The sequence below is a fragment of the Octopus sinensis genome, linkage group LG14 (genome assembly GCF_006345805.1).
Source record: "Octopus sinensis linkage group LG14, ASM634580v1, whole genome shotgun sequence".
Classification (NCBI taxonomy): Eukaryota; Metazoa; Mollusca; class Cephalopoda; order Octopoda; family Octopodidae; genus Octopus; species Octopus sinensis.
The window spans coordinates 50,218,774-50,244,506 of NC_043010.1; the positions used below are offsets into that span (position 1 = coordinate 50,218,774).

Consider the following 25,733-nt stretch of genomic DNA (forward strand, 5'->3'; position numbering starts at 1 on the left):
GAGGTCTAATTATTTTTGTGCATACTTCAATACAGCGTATATACTCTTTTACTTGTTTCAGTCATTTGACTGTGGCCATGCTGGAGTACTGCCTTTAGTCGAGCAAATCGCTTAACAACCTATGCTGGTGTGTTTACGTCCCCGTAACTTAACTGTTCGACAAAAAAGACCGACAGAATAAGTACTAGGCTTGCAAAGATTAAGACCTGGGGTCGATTTGCTCGACTAAAGGCGGTGCTCCAGCATGGCCACAGTCACATGACTGAAACAAGTAAAAGAGTAAAGAGTATATATATATATATTATGTTATTGTGTCTGAGAAGAGTCATTCCCTTTTAGCTACTTATTAATTTAACACACTCACCAATCTGATTTCCACTCATTTACTTCTTTATTTTTACTAAAATTTTCGTTGTCTTGCAAACGTTTCCATAGTCTTTGACTGTCCGTTATTAGAACAGCGTTTCTTTCTGTATGCTTGTTTGTGCGTCTGCGTGTATCTCTGTGCATACACATATGTATGTATACATGTATGGGTCTGTGCATGCTTGTATGTATGTACTCCGCATGTGTGTATGCATGTATTCTGCATAACCATGCGTCTGTTGGTTTGTAGTAATGTCAGTTGCAATTTGGTTGTGGGATTATTTTATAATCAAAATGTCCAGAAATGGGAGCTGTTCCTTGCTATATTCCATTGTAAATTGAATATTGGAGTTTATACTGTTTGGTGTGGATTTGAAATCCAGAAGTTTATCATAGGTTTCATTCCAGATGATAAAACAATTGTCTAGGTACCTTTTCCAGTTTTCTCTTATATACTGGTGGAATGGGGATCCAAATTTTTGGAGTAAAAGTTCATATAGGGTAGATTCAAAGAAACCCGTTATATATATCACATGGGAAAATGCGAGCATGAAAAGTAATATTCTTAAGATTATAAACCTGGAAAAGTACAGGACAAGTTGTTACACCTGGAAAAGTATAGGACAAACTATTACTTCTAGTAAAGAATAAGAAACTTTTTACTTAAAATATTGCAGCAAAGAATGCCAGTTCTTCTAATTTATCACTCTTTACAGTTCTCATCTTTAAGTTTATTGTACAAAACTGTTCAGTTAATTTTTAAGTTTGCCTAATTAGTCACTTTTTTCTGTATTTAAGGTAGTATATTAGCTAAATTCTACTTAAATAAGGAAAGTGTTATTTGTAAACTATAATAAAATATTTTTTAATATTCAAATATTAATTTTAGCTGCAACATTTTAAGTTGGCAAGCATGGTGGCAAGTATGGTGTTCATGCCTAGATGCTCTTCCTAATGCTAACCACCTTACAGAGTGGTCTGTTTTGGCATGGATGCATGTATGTATATAGTTGTGTGTGTATGTGTGTGTGCATGTGCGTTCATCATCATTTGCACAGTCACGTTTCTGAGCATGGGTTACATGGAATTCACTGAGGCAGGCTGTCTCTGACTGGATGCCTTTCTTGTTGCCATCTGTTTCTGAGCAAGGTAATATTTCCCTTAGGTTGGATAAGCTTTCATAGAGAATCAGAAACAAGCAACACAGCTTGTGTAACAGTGAGATATGTTTACAACTATTGCACACACACACATGATAGACTTCTTTCAGTTTCTGCTAATCAAATATACTCAAAAGGTTTTATATATAATATTTATGTATTTATGAAATTATTGTCATATTTATTACAATGAGCATTGAAATGCTATTAAGAAAATATGCAGGCATAAAATAAATGTATATAAATCTATAGACGTACAATTTTCCCTCTGTCTCTCTCTCTCTATATATGTATATACACAGACATAGACAGATAGATACAAACACGTGTGTATATATCATCATCATCATCATATATGAATAGATAGATAGATTAATAAATAGACAAATATACATATATATATATATATGTATATATAAAAAATATGTTTATAGAGATAGATACATGTGTACATGTGTGTGTCTGTGTGCGTGTATTTGCATAAACATGAACATGTATGTGTGTGTGCGTGTGTGTGTGTGTATACTAGCAAATGCAACAACAACCTCAGTAGTCAATAATCATTCTTTTTCTGCCTCCGGTCTTTATGTGAAAATCTTCTGTGATGAGGCTCCTTATGACCCTGATATCCTTGCTGACTGGGTTGCTCATCAAAGTCGTACATACCAAATTGGCGTCTCAGATTGGAGAAATAGGGTTTTTGCTCATGAGGTGCATATTTATAGGGATTATACCGATAACAATTCTGTTGATAAGGTCTCTGTTGATAGGGTCTCTGTTGATAAGGCAATTGCAGATAGGGTTCTTGTTGATAAGGCGCTGTTTGATGAGAGTAATTTGGGACATCTTGTGAGTGAAGGGCATTATTAGAAAAATTGTCACCATCTTGTTGTTGCCGTTTTTTGCTTTTCTGCTTTTTTATCTTGGAATTTGGTAAAGGAAGCTGACTAGACTCTTTTGATTTGCTGTTGGATAGTGAAAAATCAAATTTTCTTGGAACAAGTCTATAAAAATAAAAAATAGAATAAAAAATCATAAAGTAATGAAAAACATATAAATGGTGAGAAAAATATTATTTTGAATTAAACACTTAGAAACATCTACATATATACATTATTTACATTTAACGGATATCTGTCCTCATCTTGTTTGTTGTTAACACAATGTTTCGACTGATATACCCTCCAGCCTTCATCAGGTGTCTTGGGGAAATTTGAACCTGGGTTCTCATTCCTAAGGTATTTTTCATCGTTGTTGTTGCTATTGTTATTGTTATTATTATTATTATATACCTATTTCTTTACTACCCACAAGGGGCTAAACACAGAGAGGACAAACAAGGACAGACAAATGGATTAAGTCGATTACATCGACCCCAGTGCATAACTGGTACTTATTTAATCGACCCTGAAAGGATGAAAGGCAAAGTCGACCTCGGCGGAATTTGAACTCAGAACATAGTGGCAACGAAATACCTATTTCTTTACTACCCACAAGGGGCTAAACACAGAGAGGACAAACAAGGACAGACAAACGGATTGAGTTGATTACATCAACCCCAGTGCGTAACTGGTACTTATTTAATCGACTCTGAAAGGATGAAAGGCAAAGTCGACCTCGGCGGAATTTGAACTCAGAACGTAGCGGCAGACAAAATACCAGTAAGCATTTCGCCCGGCGTGCAAAAGATTCTGCCAGCTCGCCCAAACCACTGCACTGTTTATGGAGACAGATGAGATAACTCACCTTAGATCTCATTCCCCTTTTAATTTGTTACTGAATTTAATCTTATGTATGCATCATCATGGCATACCACTCCTGGATGGGATCTGGGATGAGTTGTTAAAACACCTAAAAGGTGTTTTAACACACAGTGCAATAAGAGAGTCATCCTTCAAGGGCTTTACTGCAACAAACTGGCAAACAAACAAAACACATACATCAAGTTTGAAGGCGGTTTAGCTGGCAGAAACGTTAGCATGCCAGGCGAAATGCTTAGCGGTATTTCGTCTGCCGTTACATTCTGAGTTCAAATTCCGCCGAGGTCGACTTTGCCTTTCATCCTTTCGGGGTCAATTAAATGAGAGCCAGTTACGCATGGGGGTCGATATAATCAACTTAACCCCTTTGTTTGTCCTCTCTGTGTTTAGCCCCTTGTGGGTAGTAAAGAAATAGGTATTTCCTCTGCCGCTACGTTCTGAGTTCAAATTCTGCCGAGTTCGACTTTGCCTTTCATCCTTTTGGGGTCAATTAAATGAGTACCAGTTATGCACTGGGGTTGATATAATCAACTTAATCCGTTTGTTTGTCCTCTTTGTGTTTAGCCCCTTGTGGGTAGTAAAGAAATAAGTATGTGTAGCTGATAATGTTTACAACACTAGCACTGAGTTTAATTTACTACTGAACTCTATCACTGCTTTGTTCTAAATAGGTTTTTTGGCCCTATACAAAGTCAGCTTTATCTCTGAGAAAAGACAGACCACATATATCTGGTCTCTAGATTTTGACCTGTCCTGCACAGAAGGCCTTATCAAGAGCTCACACTCCAAAGGTATAGCTCCCAGTGTAACTGAGGCCCACAAGCCCCCATAGCACAAGAAGAATTAGACCCACTTCACTAAAATACAGCGCTAAATAACAGAATTTTAGAGAAATGACATTTTAATGGAAGGAGAGGAACTGGAGATTCTATTATTGTTTAAGAAACAAAGTTCCAAAATTAGAAAATCGTAATACAATCAGCTTACCGTAATAGATCAGTTATATAATTTTCTCTTTCCATCTTATGTCCTCGAGCTTTATCAAATTCTAAAAAAGACAAAAATTTATCATTAATTTATCATATACTAGCAGTATCGCCCGGCGTTGCTTGGGTTTGTAAGGGAAATAACTATATAAGCACTTTTAGAGATGTAAAGTATAATAGCCATCTCAATATGGCTAACCACAAAGGGGGGGGGTTGTTACTGTAGCTTTTTATGTTCTGAGATTTAATAATAAATTTTTAGAGAGTTACTTCCCTTATATATGCCAAAAATGCATTAAAAATGGGAAAAATTGATGGTAAATTTTTTTTTAAATTGTAGACTCATTGTAGATGCGCGCTAATACCCAGAAGGGCTCGATATGAATCACGACTATAAGATACCCGGTTTTGGTTAAACTGCACCACAAAATGTGGGAGTAGTTAGGAATCTAAATTCATTCACAAGGCATTGATCAACCTAGAGCTATGATACAAGTCATTTGCCCAATTGAACCAGAAACCACATGGTTGCAAAGTGAGCTTCTTCACCGCACAGCTATGGCTGCACCTACAGCCATGCCAAAACCAATACTGGTGTTGATCAACTGAAATATCATACAATCATTCATGTTATGAAATTTCATCAACATATTCATCCTCATCATCATCAACATCAGTTTTCTATGCTGGCATGGCTGGAAAGTTTGACAAAAGCTGTCCAGGCAGAAGACTCCGCCAGGCTTCACAGTCTATCTCGGTGCTCTTCCCAACATCAACCAGAGTGAACTAGAGTGAACTGAGTGCTTTTTATGTGACACCAGCACCAGTGAGGGCTGTTTTGCTATGGTTTTTACAGCTGGATGCCGTTCCAAATGCCAACTACTTTACAGTGTGGCCTGAATGCTTTTTACATGGCACCAGCACTGGTAAGGTTACTAAGACAGATTCTTTGAGCGGGACAAGATTTTAATTTCATTATTAGTGATAGAAGCAGCATGAATGCCAAAATGTAATATTCATCTCCACTTAAAAGTGGGCATTGTATTAGGACACAAAATACTGCGATAGTTGCCACTCTTATATTGGTTTTTGGTGCATATAAGCACTCTTGTTTAAATTACAAGAGGGGAGATAAATCACCTGCTATCATCACTGCCAAGACAGCTAGATCACATGATTTCAGATTTCCCTGGCCTTCTCAATTTTAAGTTTAAATACCAACACTTTGGTACGAGTCGTTTCAAAGAATTTGGAAATAAAATGGTAAAACACTTGAAGAAACATCTTCGAAATTAAATATTTTGAATAAAAATGGTAGTTACATGTCTTGTGAAAGAAGCAAAATTTAGTGACTTTCCTCAAACAAGAGACAATACAAAGCCTACAGAAGGATGTGAGTTATCAATCAATAAGCACGGTTAAACATAAACTAAATGATGCTAAACTTATGGACAAAAAAATTACTTACCATCAATTGCAACTTGGGGTGGAAAATTCATTTTAGTGATCATGTATCTGAAATGTAGAGTTACCTTTGATATAAACATACATACATACCTATGTACTTACATATATAAATATATAACATATACATAATACAAATAAGAAAATGGAGAAACAAATTCATCTCGTTCATCAACTTACGGATATTACAATTTTACATTATTTATTAATTATACAAATAGGAACATCAAAGTCAAACAAAACTTGTTTTGATGAATTTGTTTCTCCATTTTCTTATTTGTATTATGAATTTACGGTAAAAATATTTTTTACCATCACCCATTTAATACAATAGATGAATTAATTGCATTGCAATTAAAAGCATTTATGTATCAAGAATTTGGGTACTTTACCAGCAGTATATTGGATAACTGATATCCCATAGTGGGTTACATTCATAACCCCTATCTTACTTTGTACATATATACATACATATATATGAACACAGGTAAACATATACATACATATAAATGTATACAGGTACATATATATATATACATATAGATATATATTCCTTTACTTTGAGAAATATTTTGACTGTTAATAAGAGTTTGGGCGAGCACAAAGGGTGACCAAAGAAGCCCATCCTAAGTGTATGTGTTCACTTACAACCTATGCTGAGCTACAGTTACAAACGTTCACATTTCCAGTTTGTTGTTGACAAACAATGGCAGTAATTTTATTCAGCTAAATACGTCATTGATTGGTTGAAATTACTGAAATACGACGACTTTAACAAGAAATAACTTCCAAAGTACAGAATTTTCTCAACAACGCCAAGAGTAAAAGATGTTTTATGTGACACATTCTACCTGTATACGAAGTTTAAAATTTTTTAGTTACAAAAAATTATTTTTTAAAATCTGTCGGTCAAAAGTTAAAGATCCCAGGCGGGTTCTTTCGAATTGTCCTAGCTAAAAAAAACTTTCATATCTGCAAAAAGGTTGGAGACCGGAAAAGTGTCCACTTATAAAACTCTTACCTCAATTAACTGCCATTCTAAGCCACGCTAATTTGAAAAAGAAAACGTTAAATAAAAATAAACATACGAAGCGTATGCTGTGGGAGATATTTCAAGGGAGGCAACTCTGTTGGTATCAGATGCATAGTATATTAATTGCGATGTAGAAAGGGGGACGTATGAAGATAGAAGTTCTCTAATGTTCTCTAAACATGATGAGTGTTCCTTTGGAAATTTATAATCCAACTTTTAGAATGCACCACTCCCCCCACCCGCTTACACACACATGTGCATGTGTATATGTGTGTTTGGACCTAGTCGGTCTGACGGACGAACACGATGTATGTATGCATAGGTATCTGTGTACGTACTCTTTACTTGTTTCAGTCATTTGACTGCGGCCATGCTGGAGCACCGCCTTTAATCAAGCAACTCGACCCCGGGACTTATTTTTTGTAAGCTCAGTACATATTCTATCGGTCTATTTTGCTGAACCGCTAAGTGACGGGGACATAAACACACCAGCATCTGTTGTCAAGCAATGCTAGGGGGACAAACACAGACACACAAATATATACACACACACTTATATATATATATATATATACATATACATACACATATACGACGGGCTTCTTTCAGTTTCTGTCTACCAAATCCACTCACAAGGCTTTGGTCGGCCCGAGGCTATAGTAGAAGACACTTGCCCAAGGTGCCATGCAGTGGGACTGAACCTGGAATTCATCATCATCATCATTGTTTAACATCCATTTTCCATGTTGGCATAGGTTGGATGGTTTGACTGGGGACTGGCAAGCCAGGAGGCCGCACCACGCTCCAATCTGATCTGGCAGTGTTTCTACAGCTGGATGCCAACCACTCCGAGAGTATAGTGGGTGCTTTTTATGTCCCACTGGCACTGAAGCCAGTCAGGCAGCACTGGCATTGGTCACGTTCGAATGGTGCATGGGGAGCCAGTCAGGCGGCACTGGCAATAACCCATGCATGCATGGTGCTTATTGCATGCCACCAGCACGGGAGCCAGCCAGGCAGCACTGGCATCAGCCACAACTACACTTTCCATTTGATTGTGATTTGATTTGAACTTTGATGTTACTTGACTCAATGGGTCTCCTCAAGCACAGAATGGGCTGGTTATGTGACACTGGTGTAGGCTATGGCTGTGATCTCACTTTACTTGCTGGGTTTTCTCAATCACAGCATATCTCCAGAGATCTCAGTCTTTCGCCATTGCCTCACACACATGCATCATACAATCTACCTTTCACTCTGAGCAAGAGGCCCTTTGTCACCAGTAGAGGTAGGAGCTTTCTGAACTTTGCCCAAGCTATTCTTATTCTAGTGGCAATGCTCTCCGAGCATCCACCCCCACTACAGACTTGGTCACCTAGGTAGCAGAAGCTATCAACTACTTCTAGTTTCCCCTCACTGGCATGTGATGGAATCAGTTCTCTGAGCATCTACAGTGTTTATTGCCCGTGCATCTGCCACACACAAAAGCTATCTTCCTGGTTAACTTTCCTTTGATGTTGCTGCACCTCTTATGTGTCCACAGCTCACACAGGGTACATCTTATGGAGTTTTTACCGACACCTTTTCTACAGATCGAGCAGGGCCATCTACCTGAATGGGTTTGTAATGTGTTGTCTTCCTACTTACTAGGACTTTAGTTTTTGCAACATTGACTCTAAGGCCCTTCAATTCTAAACATTGCTTCCACACCTGAAATTTCTTCTCTAGTTCTGGTAGTGATTCCGCTATGAGAGCAAGGTCATCAGTATAGAGGAGCTCCCAGGAACAACCTGTCTTGAATTCCTCTGTTATTGCCTGGAAGACTATGATAAATAAGAGGGGGCTGAGGGTGAACCCCTACTTCTACCTTGATGAGCCCCTACTTCTACCCCAAATTCTTCACTATGCTCAATGCTAACCCTTACCTTCTTAACGGCATCCCTGTACAGCTCTTATTAACCACTCGTCAATCCCCAGTTTCTGCATCACCCACCAGATAAGATATCGGAGGACACTATCAAAAGCTTTCTCCAAGTCAACAAAGTCAAGTATAGGGGTTTATCTTTGGCTAGGTATTTCTCCCGCAGTTGCCATACCAGGAATATAGAAAATAGTATAATTACATATTCTACATATACGCACATATACCACAAGATAAAAAAAATTCACAAGGCTTATCTTACCGACATATAAAATATCCAGTTCTGTTGAGTCCATGAGTACAGTGGGCAACAATGATTTTATCTGAAAAATAAAACAAATATGCAAACTCCAATTAACATATTCCAATGTTTCTTCAATGACACACACTCTCATGGGTCTTGTCTTCCATCCAGCAGGGTGTCGAGAAGACACCCTACTCCCAAAGAAGAGCTTAGTGGTGATGCCAGTTTAGACACTAATGGCCCAACCATGGAACAGGTTGTACTCAGTAATATGTTACAATTAACACTCAAAAGTAACTTCACATAGAATATACACGTCTCTCTATATATAAAGCTGAAGTTGTCTGTGTATGGCAGGTTTGGTAGTCTTTAACTAACACAATCTCCTCCAAAACCCTGCAGCACAAGTTGACAAAAATTGAAAGTATGATAGAAGAAGGTTTGCTATTCCTTACATAGAAGAAAAACTTCAAATCAGACCATGTTAACACCAAAAATTATTTACATAAAAAAAAGTGCTTTTTTTCTATGAAAATCCCTATTTTTTACAATTTTTTGACTGCTGTGTTGCCATTTTTCAGTGTATTTCAACCAGAAAAATGTTCACTTAAAGAGAATAACAAGCTACATAATGCAAAATGTAAAATCGAAACAAACCCGAGCAACGCCGGGCGATATGCTAGTATATAATATATGCATATATATCATCATCATCATCCTTATATATATAACATCATCATCATTGTTGCCCACTGTACTCATTTCCAGTCTGATTCCAGTCTGATTTGGCTTAGATTTTATAGCTCAATACCCTTCCTTACACCAACCATTTTGCAGTGTATTCGGGGCGCTATTAACATGGGACTGACACAAGCACTTTTATGTGGTGTTGGCTCAAATCCTTTTTATATGGCACCAGCATAGTGCTCTTGCAGGCCAGGGTGCGGCATATATATACGTATACTCTTTTACTTGTTTCAGTCATTTGACTGTGTCTTTGTAAGCCTAGTGCTTATTCATTTGGTCTCTTTTGCCGAACCACTAAGTTATGGCAACATAAACACACCAGCATTGGTTGTCAAGCGATGTTGGGGTGGGGGTGGGGGGCAAACACAGACACACACACATATATATATACATATATACAACAAGCTTCTTTCAGTTTCCGTCAACCAAATCTACTCACAAGGCTTTGGTCGACCCGAGGCTATAGTAGAAGACACTTGCCCAAGGTGCCACGCAGTGGGACTGAACCCAGAATCATGTGGTTGGTAAATAAGCTACTTACCACACAGCCACTCATCATCATCATCAACTGTCTACTTGTGTATTTTCTCATGAGTCAGGGTAAATTTTTTGAGGTAAATTCTCTATGCTCAACTACCCTTCATGTTGTCAACCCTCACACACAAAAGAATAGTTGCAATGAATCTTTTTCTTAATATCAACAAAACACCAGAGTCAAGCCTATGAGGGAACCTCTATATGGTCACTTAACTTGCTAGAAAGAGCAACCATATCCCCTTTAAAATTACACCCAACCACCTTACAAACAGAAAAGATATAATGAATAACGCAATCACAATTATATCAAGTTGGTCACAGCTGGAATGCTTATGATCACTGGTCTCATTTACCAGAGCTAACCAGGGATTAATCCACAAACTGCAAAGAAATTGTTTTCTTCTCTATGCTCAAGATCAAGTCTGGGTAGAGGGTGGGTATCATCATCATCATCATCATCGTTTAACGTCCGCTTTCCATGCTGGCATGGGTTGGATGGTTCAACTGGGGTCTGGAAAGCCAGAAGGCTGCACCAGGCCCAGTCTGATCTGGCAGTGTTTCTACAGCTGGATGCCCTTCCTAACGCCAACCACTCCGTGAGTGTAGTGGGTGCTTTTTACGTGCCACCAGCACAGGGACCAGACGAAGCTGGCAACAGCCACGGTCGGATGGTGCTTTTTATGTGCCACTGGCATGGAGGCCAGTCGGGCGGCACTGGCTACGGCCACGTTCGGATGGTTCTCTTACATGCCACCGGCACTGGTATCACGGCCACAAATTCCATTGATAGATTATGATTTTGATTTTTGCTTGCCTCGACAGGTCTTCACAAGTGAAGTTTTGTGTCCCAAGAAGGAAAGGAATGCATAAGTGGGCTGGCTACATCCCAGGTATAGGCCATGGGATTATGGCCTCACTTGTCCTGCCGGGTCTTCTCACGCACAGCATACTTCTAAAGGTCTCGGTCTCTAGTTATTTCCTCGGTGAGACCTAGCTGATTGAATTTCTTCTACCCCAATACATTACAGATACATCATTCAGAACTACAAGGAACTTGAAGGAATGAAATATAAAGTTGGGTAAAAACAAACAAACATGTTAACTTACTCTTCTTAGAATTATCCTTCAAAAAGGCATCAACAGTTTTAAAGAATCTGGAATATAGGAAAAAAATAAAAAGAGGTAAAACTATATATATAGGTGCAGGTTTATCTGTGTACGAACTTTTAAGCTTGCTCCTGTGGAGGGCTAATTGGGCCTGCAGCGCAAAACTAAAGGGAACAATAATAATAATCAAGTATGTATTTGTACCCTACAAATATGATATTACTTTAACCCTTTAGTGTTCAGATTACTTTGTCAAAAGTTCTATTTGCTTATTCAAATTGTGTTGAATTAATCATGCTTTATCTCATAATGTTAAGATTTTAATGATGTGATTGTTTGTTTTCCCAATGACATTGCAAGGTAGGTGTGAAAGGCCAGATCTGACCAGCTTGTACATAAAACAGATAGAATATTTAGGCCAGATATGGCCACTGTAAATGCTTATATTTTAAGTTCACAAATTTTTGGAGTTCTTTTAAAATTTGAGTTTTCAACAGCATATAACAAATCCTTGTCTTGACCTGGTCCCAATGACAGATATTCAAGAACCAAATGAAGGGCAGATTTTCAATCCTGGGATCATCCTGATTCCAAAAAGGTATAATACGCCTATATAGAGCAAATATAGACTGAGATACAGGGGTCCCTGATGGACAGATAGGCAGAATTTTGCATTTATTATTGTATGTATATATATATATATCACCGTGACCGACCAGGCCATCAGATGCTGCTACACATCGCTGGTCACAATGCACTTTGCATTGTTTTAGCCTTCAAATGATGCCACCCCGCTGGCTAAGCGAGCAGGCCAATGTATATATATATATATATATTTATAAATGGAGTTTAACGCAGGTATAATTCAAATACTTTTACTTTCGACATGTTTCCTCTTTCTATAGGCTACTTCTGACGTTATATCATATAACGTTTTTTCAAACAATATTAATAGCATTCAGTAAATCACTATACATATCCATCATATTCTGTTAAAATGTCTTATTGATGAGTATCATTTCTTCATTTCCCTGGAGTGAAGATTACATTGTTTTACACCATTTATTCCTTTGGAATAATATCAGTGAAATCTTCGAAACATGTGTCAGAAGTAAAAGTATTTAAATTATACCTGCGTTAAACTCCATTTCTTTATTTATATATTATACAAAAAATTCCACGTAAACCCGAAGTTTCTACCTTTAAAAACAAGGAGTTACAACCTCTTTACTTGTGTGATTTTTTGCTACCCTGGTAACCATTTGTCTATTTTTTCTGTGTTAATTGTTAACAAGGGAAAAATACAATCATCTATTTATATATTTATATATATATATATATATAATATATATATATATATATATTTATAAATGGAGTTTAACGCAGGTATAATTCAAATACTTTTACTTTCGACATGTTCCTCTTTCTATAGGCTACTTCTGACGTTATATCATATAACGTTTTTTCAAACAATATTAATAGCATTCAGTAAATCACTATACATATCCATCATATTCTGTTAAAATGTCTTATTGATGAGTATCATTTCTTCATTTCCCTGGAGTGAAGATTACATTGTTTTACACCATTTATTCCTTGGAATAATATCAGTGAAATCTTCGAAACATGTGTCAGAAGTAAAAGTATTTAAATTATACCTGCGTTAAACTCCATTTCTTTATTTATATATTATACAAAAAATTCCACGTAAACCCGAAGTTTCTACCTTTAAAAACAAGGAGTTACAACCTCTTTACTTGTGTGATTTTTTGCTACCCTGGTAACCATTTGTCTATTTTTTCTGTGTTAATTGTTAACAAGGGAAAAATACAATCATCTATTTATATATTTATATATATATATATATATATATATATATATATAATATACATATATATATATATATAATGTGTGTGACAAACAGTGTTAGTGTATTTACATCCCCATAACTGAGTGGTTTGGTAAGAGACCAACAGTACATATACCAGGCCAAAAAACAAAGTACTGGAGCCAATCCAAAGTGCTGCTCCAGCATGGCTGCAGTCTAATGACTGAAACGAGTAAAAGATAACAGATATACGTACGATGATATAACTGATCTCTTTGGAATTACTCTTCCTTCTGTGTAGATTTTCATATAATCTATTCCTTCTTTACATTTGAAATCCTGAAAAATTTAAATGCTACAGAAATATCAACCAATACAAAGCGAATCAATGAATACATACAAAAAATATAATAAAGTTATACATAGGCGTAGGAGTGGCTGTGTGGTTATTAGCTTGCTTTCGAACCACATGGTTCCGGGTTCAGTCCCACTGCATGGCACCTTGGGTAAGTGTCTTCTACTATGGCCAGTGTTGATGATACATAAAAGGCACCCAGTACACTCTGTGGAGTGGTTGGCATTAGGAAGAGCATCCAGCTGTAGAAACCATGCCAAAACAGACTAGAACCTGGTGCAGCTCTCCGGGTTCCCAGTTCCAGTCAAACTGTGTAACCCATGCTAGCCTGGAAAATGGATGCTAAATAATGACGATGATGATGATGATTGCCTTTCATCAAAATCTCTAGTTTTTTAAACAAGATTGGGAGATTTCTGTAGGGAAAGCACTGCATGGCTTTAAGAATTAAATAACTACTTACATTCGGGTTGTAGTATCTTCCAGTGTTAGTGAAATCAACAACAAGACCAACTTGTGGCACTGCCTCAATCAAGTCATTTGGCGTAAATCTTTACATACAAAAAAAAAAGAAAATAAATGAATAAAAATAAAGGCAAAAATTAATGAATAAAAATAAAGGCAAAAATTAAGTATTAAACACAGAAATCCTCCATTTCCCAAACAACTTTTCATTGTGTGAAATAGAAAATATAAAGAGTGGCTTTATATAAATATAAAGGTGTAGTAGTACTCGTCTGGTGCTTATTTTATCAACCCTGAAAGGTTGAAAGGCAAAGTTGACCACAGCAGAATTTGAACTCAGAACATTTGAGATGGATGAAATGATACTAAGCATTTTTTCGGGCATGCTAACAATTCTGCTAAGTCACTGTCTTGGGGGTAAACTTAATAATAATGACAGCTTATATATGATAATAGTGTTAATGGTAATTTATAACTGATGGTGTTTGATAATAACAATTTATACATGATAATGGTGATAAGGACAGTTTAATGATGGTATATATAAATGGTAGTGACATCTTTATAAATATATACACAGACTGGAATTACACCTCACCTCATCTCATCAGCAAGAGAAACAGTCAGATTCTGAAAGATAACAAAATCGAATCAAAGTATGCAAATAAATTTAAAGGCATGTATTTAATAAGCAGGCACAAAGAGCCATTGACGAAGAAGACATCTGAAGAATTGGTAATAACCCCAAAACAAAGTCAACTTGTTCTTCATATCATTCTTATTCCCGACTCTATTTATATAACAAGGTTTAGAAAAAAAAAAAATACAGCCATCAGAAGTGCACATGTGGCTGTATGGCAAGAAGTTTGCTGTTCAGCCACATGGTTCTGAGTTCAGTCCCATTGCATGACACCTTGGGCAAGTGTCTTCTACTATTGCCCCAGGCCAACCAAAGCCTTCTGAGTAGATTTAACAAATAGAAACTGAAAGAAGCCCATCACATTTTATATATATATATATATATATATATATTTATACTTGGCAACTTGCCATACACAAGAAGACACGTACTCCGCAGCAGAAGTGTCAAGATCAATTCCTTCTGGTGGTGTAAAGTACTTGTGGTGGTACCACGTAAAAGCATCCATGTGGTGCTATGTAATAGCACCAGTGTGGCAACAAGTAAAAGTGCCTGTGCAGTTCCATGTAAAAGTTCCTGTGTGGTGCCACATAAAAAAGCCTTTGTGGCACCATGTAAAAGCACCCAGTACACCTTATTATATCTTTTAATTACTAAATGTTACATGCATTATTATATGCAATACTGTATTAATATGATTCAACAATAGTTGTATGCATGCACACACCCAAAGATATGCACATAAACAGCTAACATTGAATCATATTATTAATACAATATTACATGTAATATATGTAACATTCAGCAATAGCTGATGATGATGCATTGAGACTATTGTAGTGATTTGTAATAAAGTCTGTTCAATCCATTTTCTCATATTAAAATTCATGTGTCTGAGTGTGTATATATTTGGGTCTCGTCTTCACATCATGTGAAAGCTGTAAATGATTGTCATTGTTATACAAGCAGTGTCATTTATTTCTAATATACTGTGAGACCATGGCTAGCCATAAGGAAAAATTACCTTGCTTGGAAGGTAATATAACACACACACATATATATACATACATATATTTATATACATACATATATTTGTATACATACATATATTTGTATACATACATATATTTGTATACATACATATATTTGTATACATACATATATTTGTATATATATATATATATATATATATATATATACACACACAAACATATACAACAGGTTTCTATCTACCAAACTGACTCACAAGATTTTGGTTGGCCCAAAGCTGTAGTAGAAGACATTTGCCCAAGGTACCACACAGTGGGACTGAGCCCCAAACCATAGGGCCAGCAGATTTCCAAGATTTAGCTCCCCCCCCCCCAATTATCACAGAACCTTCTCCATGCTTAATAGGTGGAAGAAGACAGACATGGTCAAATGCTTCTTTTGGCTGTATCCACATGTATACTCTGCCAGTGGTCGGAAATAAGGTAAAGGATGACTTGTTCAAGAAAATAACATTCTTCCACTGCTCTAGGAACCAATTCTGTAGGCTTTTACTCCACTCTAGACTGCCTTGAATGTTTCTGACAGTGTCCATTCGGTAACTAGCAACTTGGAGTTAAACAGCAACAGAGTCATAGTTGCAATTTATCATTATTTACTCACCATAAATACATTCAAACATATGAATCTAGAGAAAACAATTAACTTTTATGAGAAAAAAAAAAGGGGGCGGATGTAGTCTTTCTGTTTATGCAAACAAATTGAATCATTGTGAACTATCATCATTGAAATTTTGTAAAAGTTTTCTCGTTTTCATTTTTTGAATTGTAATTTCTGTTAATAAACGTGGAATCCTCCTAAAACATTTTTGAAAAAAAAATAAAAGTTAAACAAAAAATTGAGAGTGGAAGAGAATTTGAGAAACGCTCTTCTTTCTTTTCCCCTTTTTTGTGAAAAAAAAAAAATCAACATTTTCGCTGTTGCAAACAGGAATGCGAAAAAAAATCATTGGAAGAAGGAAAAAAAAAGTGGGATGTTTCCTACTCGACACGTCAGCTCGGAAAAGCCGAACTGCGTCAATATTTCTACTTTCAGTATGTGATCACAAATCGACAGAATACCAAAATAGTAATGAAAAAAAATAAATAAAGGAAAGCATAAAATATATACTCACAGACTTCAAGGGTGTCTTACAGGCAAGGAAGCGAGTACCTTCAATAATTTTACCAATTTTTGAATAAATTTCCCATCTGAAAAGAGGTTTTAGAAATCTGGATAAAAGTTTTCAGTTACTTTCATTTTGTTACTTACTGATTTAGTTCCGGGTTATAGTAGTGGCAAGTTACTCAATACATGACTGTATGTGTAAACGGGTGAAATTTAAATGGTAAAGCCTTACTGTATTTAATCTAACCATTCCAATTGTGAATTCACAAGGTGAGTTTGACTCGGGCTGCGCTAAGAAATCGTCATATATTGAGAGCAGGTTTCGATTTCTAGTAGCAGCACAACAGTGATTTCTTATAATCGCGTTAACGTTCTTAGGAACTATGAATCTGAAACAATCTGTCATATATAGAAGACACTGAAAACTAACAGGATTTTTTAAATAAAGCTTACATTAACTGACCAAGCAAATTTCTTACGAAATTATTTCGAAATTGCGTAAGTCGAAGATAACTTTCTGAAAATAAATAAACAATATCAATAATTCCATTACAAAACAATCAACTAAAGCGACTAACAGTAACGATAGGTTATGTTTACAAAGTAAAAAAAACAAACAAACTAGATGAAGGAACTGGAACGGTTACGAACAACTTTTCAAGATCCACTTATGGTACAGAAGGATGCGTTCTCTCTCTACTGTCTATCTTTCAATAGTTTAGGTATTATATAGAGAAAGTCCCTTTTCAATTTGTCCATACGTATCTATATCTAATAATCAACAGTAATATATCGACCTTACCTATCTGGTATACCAGGCATCGTGGTGGATGATCTTTCAACACAAGTGATACGGAAGAGTCAATTGGACATGATGGGACAGCGAAACGGAAGTAAACACGGTACACGCGCGTTACCAACCGGTAGCTGATATTGGCGTGGGCGTGGGCGACATCGTCATAGATATATAATAAACATCCACCCTGAACAGTCGGTGTTCTGTTCAGTGTTTGCTTGAGATTAGTAAGTCACTTCACCAACATGTCAGCTGCTTCAGTTGTTGCAGGTTTACGGAAATCATTCCGAGAAGGAATAACTAAATCGTATGAATGGCGTCGCAGTCAACTACTAGCTTTGCTAAAACTGATTGATGACAACTTCTCTGATATAGCAGCTGCCCTAAAAGATGATTTGAATAAGTCAGAGTTCGAGAGTCAGTTGATGGAAGTGGATATTACCAGAAACGAAGTCGTCAACCACCTGAATAACCTATCTGAATGGATGAAACCGACCTATGTCAAGAAAACTTTAATAAACAGTTTGGATACTTGCATGATAAAACCTGAACCGTTAGGGGTATCTCTCGTCTTGGGCGCCTGGAACTACCCTTTTCACCTCGCTATAATGCCAGTGATAGGGGCCATCTCAGCTGGAAACTGTGTCATCCTCAAACCCTCAGAAATATCAGAGTGTACCTCGAACCTGATAAGTAAGTTGATGCCTAATTATTTGGACGATCGGTGCTTGAAAGTGATGTTGGGCGGTATCCCAGAAACAACGGAGCTACTCAAAGAACGTTTTGATTACATTTTCTATACAGGTAGCACTTCAGTCGGTAAGATCATCATGACTGCTGCCGCCAAACATTTAACCCCTGTCACTCTGGAATTAGGTGGTAAGAGCCCTGTTTATGTTGATAAAACCAGTGACTTACCTACTGTTGCCAATCGAATCATGTGGGGCAAATGTGCGAATTCTGGACAAACCTGTATTGCTCCTGACTTCGTATTATGTTCTCCTGATTTGCAGCAAAAACTTGTGGAAGCACTGAAAAATAGTGTAACGAAGTTTTTTGGCACCGATGTTTCTAAATCAGAGTATTACTGTCGCATTATTAACAACCAACACTTTCTTCGTATAAAAAAACTACTTGAGGGCCAAAAACCTGCCTTTGGGGGCGATATGAACGAAGCGGATAAATTCATAGCACCAACAGTTTTGACGGACGTAAAACCCACTGACCAGGTTATGGAGGGCGAAATATTCGGTCCCGTTTTACCCATTCTACCCATGGAAAACGTTCAGGCAGCCATCGATTATATAAACAGCAGACCAAAACCACTTGCTCTCTATGTATTTTCTAATGATAGCAAAGTGGTGAACAAATTCCTTTCGGAAACTTCAAGTGGTGGCGTTTGTGTTAACGATACCTTGATGCAGATATCCATGGAGACCCTACCATTTGGTGGCGTGGGTGAAAGTGGTATGGGTGCCTACCATGGCAAACACTCATTCGATACGTTCTCTCACATGAAATCAATCATGTGGAAATCTCAAGCCTTAGAATCCGTTAACGACCTCCGTTATCCTCCGTATACCGAGAAAAACATGACCTGGCTGAGAAGACTATCAAGGAAATCTGTTAAAAGTAAGTCTTGGCTGCCGTTCTCTCTACTTGGATTGGTGCTATTTAGTGCTGTTATGCTTATTATGACGAATAAGGACCACATTATAACCAAATTCCAATAATATACCAAAAAAGAAATCCCATGGAATTTTATTTTCTGTTTAGGAAATTATTACTGCAATACTACCTATCTCCCAATTAATTTAGTAACACTGGCTCAGGCAATAGCAATGTATTTACATTTTTCATCTAAACTAGATGGGGAAATAGAATATTCAGACTTTTAGTTTGTTTATGTAGTTTCTTGTAATGGATAAGTGAGGCGAGCAGATGATTCTGGAGAGAAAGACGATTCATTAAATAGCAAGTAGCTAACTTTCTCAACTTTTTTTTCTTCTGTATTTTATTAATTTCTGAAGTTTTCTTTCATAATTAATGTTTTGCGAAAGGCATGTCTCATATAAGTATAAGCATAAGCTTTCATACAAATACATCCATGCAGCGATACATACATATGTATGTTATTTCAACTTTAATTAAAGACACACAAACCAGCGATGGTTTAAATAAAGCTGTGTACATTTATATTGAACTTCTTTTATATAAACTACATTTATATTGAACCCTTTTCTGTCTCTCACTCACAAAAAATTAAAAGCAAAAAAAAAAGAAACAACAATAAAATGGTATTTTTTCTTTATTTTGTCTCTGTCAATTATTTCCAGGAATATATATATACATATATAACTTGGGTAAGTTTGTAATTTTAACATTTTCCATTCTCATTACATACATTCAATGATCTTTTTTCTCTATTCATCGTTTTTTCTTTTCCTATTTTAATTCTTAAGGCGAAGTTTCGTAATGAAGTATTGAATTCTTTAATTTTCTTTTTCTCATGGTTAAAACATTCAGAGGGAAAAAGAAAGGAGAATAATGAAGTTTGCAATTAGTTTTATATTCCAAAGCAACAAAGAATGAAAGGGGCTAGTAGAAATGTAAGTAAAATTTAAATTTTAGAAGTTTATTTACATATTTTACGAATTGTAATCTCCGATGTTTAAACTGAAAGACTAAATTTTATAAAAAAAGGGTTAACTCGAGTTGCTTATTTCGAAAGTCTGACACACATTGTAACCTTTAACCTTTAAAATGACCCGATGAAATTTTAAAAAATTCTTGTTACTTTCTTAAACCTTACTTTTACACGCGTTCGAAAAACTGGTTACAAAAAAAAAAAGCGCATGAGAAAGTTTTTCTTAGGAGGAGGACTACGTTAAATTATACTTGGTGATCGAACTGAACCAGAAATAAAATTTTATAACAGATAGTAAAAAACGAAAAAACTAAATGGAAAAGACACAATAAACTTAGTTCTTTGTATATCCACTGCTAAAATTGTACTAATTGGGAAGAAAGCTACACAATTCGTTTGAGATTAGCGAAATAGATGAAAAGTTGTTGGATGCTAAATTTACTCCTGCGCTTATAAGGGTTAATTGATAATAAAATATGTCTTTATAAGGGTTAACTGATAATAAAATAGCATTCAACCCAGAGGCATACCATTTTTTTTGTTTTTCATTAAGATTTCGATATTTTCAATTACTTCTTGATTAACGCAATTAAGTTACTTCGATCTTTTATTTATTTTGTTAATTTCTGAAATTTTCTTTCATAATTAATGCTTTGCGAAAGGCATGTCTCATATAAGGATTAGTTTACTATTATTAAGCATAAGCTTTCATACATATTGAAAGTTAATGTGTGAAAACAATATAGGAATTTTGAAAGAAGTTTCTATCAAACTAGTTTTGCTATGGAGGTCCGCCAGAATAAAACAATAATCAAAGGGGTCCATAAAAGAAAAAATGGTTTGAGAACCCCTATTCTAGTCAACTTGTCGAAGTGAGATGACGGTAAACTCAAGAGATGTCAAATTTGACAGCAAAATTTACATTTCAGTGGCATTACTCTGTGCGTGTGTGTGTGTGTGATCCCTTCTTTCCTCCGAGGCATCTCTTCAGTTTACCGTCACCTCACTTCGACAAGTTGACTAGACTAGGGGTTCTCAAACCATTTTTTCTTTTATGGACCCCTTTGATTATTATTTTATTCGGCGATCTTATTGTTTTCACACATTGACTTTTGTAGGTTGAACTGTGTAAAACATTAGGAAAAGAAGCCTATCTGTTTCTTTGCAATATATACCAATACATGTGTAGTGACTTTTTCAAAAACACTTTTCTCACTGAAAAATAATAGTTGACGACAGTTAGATTGAACACATGACTTTACCAAGCCAGTTTGTCTTTTCCACTTCCCTCCTAACCTTCTGTATGCAATGGCGAGTTGAATTGAGATAACAGTTGACAACCTACGAACATCTGTTCTCTGTTGTTTTTTTTTGTTTTTTTGACTCGGGTCAAAGCTTTAGTTTAACCTACCCCTCTTTCTAGTTAGCTTACATTGTTATAAATGTGGAGGAGCAATGGCCCAGTGGTTAGGGCAGCGGACTCGCGGTCATAGGATTGCGGTTTCGATTCTCAGATTGGGTGTTGTTAGTGTTTATTGAGCGAAAGCTCCATGAGGCTCCGGCAGGGAATGGTGGCGAACCCTGCAGTACTCTTTCACCACAACTTTCTCTCACTCTTACTTCGTGTTTCTGTTGTGCCTGTAATTCAAAGGGCCAGCCGTGTCACGCTGAATATCCCCGAATGTCTGTTGAGCGCTCAACCACTTGCACATTACAATTGGTAACTGCCAACTCGAACATTAATTTCCCGATCGGATCAACTGGAACCCTTGTCGTCGTATGCGACGGAGTGCCTAGAGACATTGTTATCTATATATATATAAAGCTGAAGTTGTCTGTGTGTGGCAGGTTTGGTAGCCTTCAACTAACACTATCTCCTCCGAGACCCTGCGGCGCAAGTTGACCAACATTGAGAGTATGATAGAAGAAGGCTTGCTCTTAATTCCGTAGAAGATAAAATTCAAATCGGACCATGTTAAGACCAAAAATTATTTACATCAAAAAGGTACTTTTTTTTCTATGAAAATCCCTGTTTTTCACGATTTTTTTTTACTGCTGTGTCGACATTTTTCGGTGTATTTCAACCAGAAAAATGTTCACTTAAAGAGAATAACAAGCTACATAATGCAAAATTTTTACTTTTCAAAAATTCCAATTCTAAAGGGTCGAAACAAACCCGAGCAACGCCGGACGATACTGCTAGTAAATAGTAAAATTCCGTAAGGAAAAATCAGTTGGTGAAAAAGAGACGACCACTTGCAGAATTCAGTTGGTGAGAGAAGGCTCACAGCTAGAATGACAACTATGATATAGTGTCTTTACTTCATCACCACGTTTGTACATTATTTGCTCACTATAGCTCATCTTCCCTTTCTAACAAACGTCATTCTCTCTCTCCACTGCTATTTAAATCAACTTCCTACACTTATATTTACTTTATCTTCTTCTGACCCTCATTTAGCATCTAAGTAGGAGGTCAACATAAAAACAGCAACAACATCCAAGATAGGATAATTCTCTCTATTGTTTTTGTGTTATACCATCCCGACGTCGTGTGTTGCTATATATTAATAATGGTAAATAAAATTTGGAGTCAGCATCAACTTCGACCAGTCATTCTTTGACATCCGCATCATCATCATCATCATCCATAGAACAACTCAAAACGAATTAATGCATCTACCGTTACAATTGGTAACTGCCAACTCAAACATAGCATTACACATGCATTGAAAGCAAGATGTTTCCAGGGGCCCTTAAAATACTATCATGGATCCTGAATTTACTATTTTGTTATGGATCCTCAGGGGGCCACATAAACACCGGTTGAGAACCACTGGCTGAGGCAGGCAGGTGACGGAATTCTGGTTTAAGTACCCCATATATAACCCCTTGACTTTTTATATTTCTTGGAATTTTCAGAAAATCTTTGTGAAATTCTGCCAAAGACTGTTTTACCACTGGTTACTTTGCTGGGAGGGAATTCCAATGAAATAATAATAAATGAAAACCTGAATGTTGACATCGAGGATTTTAAGCCCTGTGTCACTGCTGCTGCTGTTTGGGCTCTGGGTCAACCTGACTAAGCAAGCTACTAAGAAAAAAAAAATGGTAGCAATTTATTGAGAACAGTCAATGAAATACAATTGACTGAAAACAGTTGAACAAAAAAAAAAAAAATCAAAATTATCAGAGTAACATTTAATTGAATTGATAATCAAATTATCACAACTATATGAATTATGGAAAATAGGTTAAAGGTAAAAGAATGATATCATTATGTTTAGTTTATTATTATTATTATTAAAATGTTTGTGTGGGAACGCGGAGTAGATGAAACAAGGACAACTGAAGAAGGAGAATATTGCTGTTTTTTCATTGTTTGAAAAAAAGTTCGTTTCTATGTTTTTGTTTTTAAGTTTTCATTTCTCATTGTGTTCAACGTAGTTTTGATGTCCTGTACCCATATATGCATGTATATATACATATAAATGTAGGTATGTATATATGCATATATTTATATATTATTTATATTATTATATGATTGAACGCCACGCATCCTTTTCCAAGTAAGCTTTATCTTCATATTTATTTTAACCTGAAAACAAGTACATTATGTCAAAGTCCTTTTTAATGGATTTTATTTCTGCTAATTGATGAGGTGAGATTTATCCATCTGCATTGTAAAAGCATAGCATGCTCTGAAAAAATAATTTGGAAGTCTACTTGTGCTGGTGACACATATAAAGCAGCCAGCGCACTGTAAAGTGGTTGGCATTAGGAAGGACATCCAGCTGTAGAAACCATGCCGAAACTGACAATAGGAAGCAGAGCAACGCTTCAGTTGGCCAACTTCTACCAACCCATGCCAGCATGGAGAATGGATGTTAAATAATAAAGATGATGACACTGCCTGACCAAATGAAAAGCAAGTTCTTCAGAGCCATAGTAGAATCAATTCTTCTTTATGGTTCATTAGCTTGGGCTCTGACAAAAGAAAGATTGATGGGACCTACACACACATGTTGCATGTTGTCTTCATCAAATGGAAACGGCATCCAAAGAAGGCAGAGCTTTATAGAAATATCCCCAACATATCAATAATTCAAGAGTGTATGACAAAATATGCTGGTCACTGCTATTAACGATAAACGTCGCCCTTTTCAAACCTGGCCAGGCTCATGGGCCCGGTTTCCCTGTTTCTGTGGCGTATGTGTTCCCCCCCCCCCAGCTGGACGGGACACCAGTCCATCACAGTGTTAGTCAAGAAACAGGAAGGGAGAGTGAGAGAAAGTTGTGACGAAAGAGTACAACAGGGGTCTCCACCACCCCCTGCCGGAGCCTCGTGGAGCTTTTAGGTGTTTTTGCTCAATAAGCACACAACGCCTGGTCTGGAAATTGAAACTGCGATCCTCCAATCGTGAGTCTGTTGCCCTAACCACTGGGTCATTGCGCCTCCACCACTGATATTAAAGCAAAGGTTAAATTGTGAATGAGTTTCTATTGTGGATCATGAGCCAAGGGAATTCTCATGTTAGAAGACCAAAAATGACATACATTGATGGACTTTCTCATGATGTTGAGTTACAAATAGAACCCAGAAATGTTGTGGATGACAGGAACACTTAGAGACAAAGAGGAGAATTGGTGTGGGCAACCAACTCACCTGAAATGATCGATAGATCACAGCTAGTTCACAATCTGCAGAAATTGAATTAATACTTGAAAATGGTGTAAATGTTTCACTGTAAGAAAAACTATTACTCTTTTACTCTTTACTCTTTCACTTGTTTCAGTCATTTGACTGTGGCCATGCTGGAGCACTGCATTTAGTCGAGCAAATCGACCCCAGGACTTATTCTTTGTAAGCCTAGTACTTATTCTATCGGACTCTTTTGCCGAACTGCTAAGTTACAGGGATGTAAACACACCAACATCTGTTGTCAAGCGATGTTGGGGGGACAAACATAGACACACAAACATATATACACACACACACACATATGTATATATATATACACACACAAACACACGACAGGCTTCTTTCAGTTTCCTTCTACCAAATCTACTCACAAGGCTTTGGTTGGCCCGAGGCTATAGTAGAAGACACTTGCCCAAGGTGCCACGCAGTGGAAATGAACCCGGAACCATGTGATTGGTAAGCAAACTACTTACCACATAGCCACTCCTGTGCTTATTAGTTCATGAAAAATGAAAATTATGAAAAAGGTTGAAGCTCACATTATGAGCAAACTTCACACCTCTGTGTATGTGTGTGTGTGTGTTGGTCATAATTAATCTAAAAGCACTCTTTAGCATTTAAACTGGCCATATCCATCCCAAATATTCTGTTTTATGTTCAAACTGGCCAGATCTAGTTTCTCACACCTACCCTGTAGTAGAAGACACTTGCCCCAAGGGCTATGTTGTGGGGCACATGGTTGCAAAACAAGCTTCTTAACCACACAGCCATGCCTAATTGTTAATTCCTGCAACTGCTACTTTGATCTATTGTTTCATTCC

The 25,733-nt window shown here is 36.7% G+C and overlaps 2 protein-coding genes across 2 annotated transcripts; one reads left to right on the forward strand and one right to left on the reverse strand.

The window, feature by feature from the left end:
- Positions 1 to 1,929: 1,929 nt before the first annotated feature.
- LOC115219502 (RNA/RNP complex-1-interacting phosphatase homolog) lies at positions 1,930 to 17,701 on the reverse strand. The gene is made up of 10 exons (XM_029789677.2): positions 17,570 to 17,701; positions 16,775 to 16,850; positions 14,572 to 14,603; positions 13,972 to 14,059; positions 13,410 to 13,492; positions 11,326 to 11,372; positions 8,953 to 9,013; positions 5,741 to 5,787; positions 4,274 to 4,334; positions 1,930 to 2,530 (listed from the first exon to the last, which is right to left on the reverse strand). The coding sequence occupies exons 1-10, from the start codon at positions 17,587 to 17,589 to the stop codon at positions 2,080 to 2,082; spliced, it is 966 nt and encodes a 321-aa protein (XP_029645537.1). The 5' UTR covers positions 17,590 to 17,701; the 3' UTR covers positions 1,930 to 2,079.
- A 71-nt stretch (positions 17,702 to 17,772) lies between these two features.
- On the forward strand, positions 17,773 to 19,770 carry LOC115219110 (aldehyde dehydrogenase, dimeric NADP-preferring-like). Its single transcript, XM_029789184.2, has one exon. The coding sequence runs from the start codon at positions 17,809 to 17,811 to the stop codon at positions 19,294 to 19,296; it is 1,488 nt and encodes a 495-aa protein (XP_029645044.1). The 5' UTR covers positions 17,773 to 17,808; the 3' UTR covers positions 19,297 to 19,770.
- The last annotated feature ends 5,963 nt before the right edge of the window (positions 19,771 to 25,733 follow it).

Coding starts and splice junctions, on each gene's coding strand:
- LOC115219110 (XM_029789184.2), top strand. CDS start 17,809: ATGTCAGCTGCTTCAGTTGTTGCAGGTTTACGGAAATCATTCCGAGAA.
- LOC115219502 (XM_029789677.2), bottom strand. CDS start 17,589: ATGCCTGGTATACCAGATAG. Junction 14,604..16,774: donor GTAAGACACCCTTGAAGTCT/GTGAGTATATAT, acceptor GTTATCTTTCAG/AATCTGACTGTTTCTCTTGC. Junction 14,060..14,571: donor TCTCTTGCTGATGAGATGAG/GTGAGGTGTAAT, acceptor TTGTATGTAAAG/ATTTACGCCAAATGACTTGA.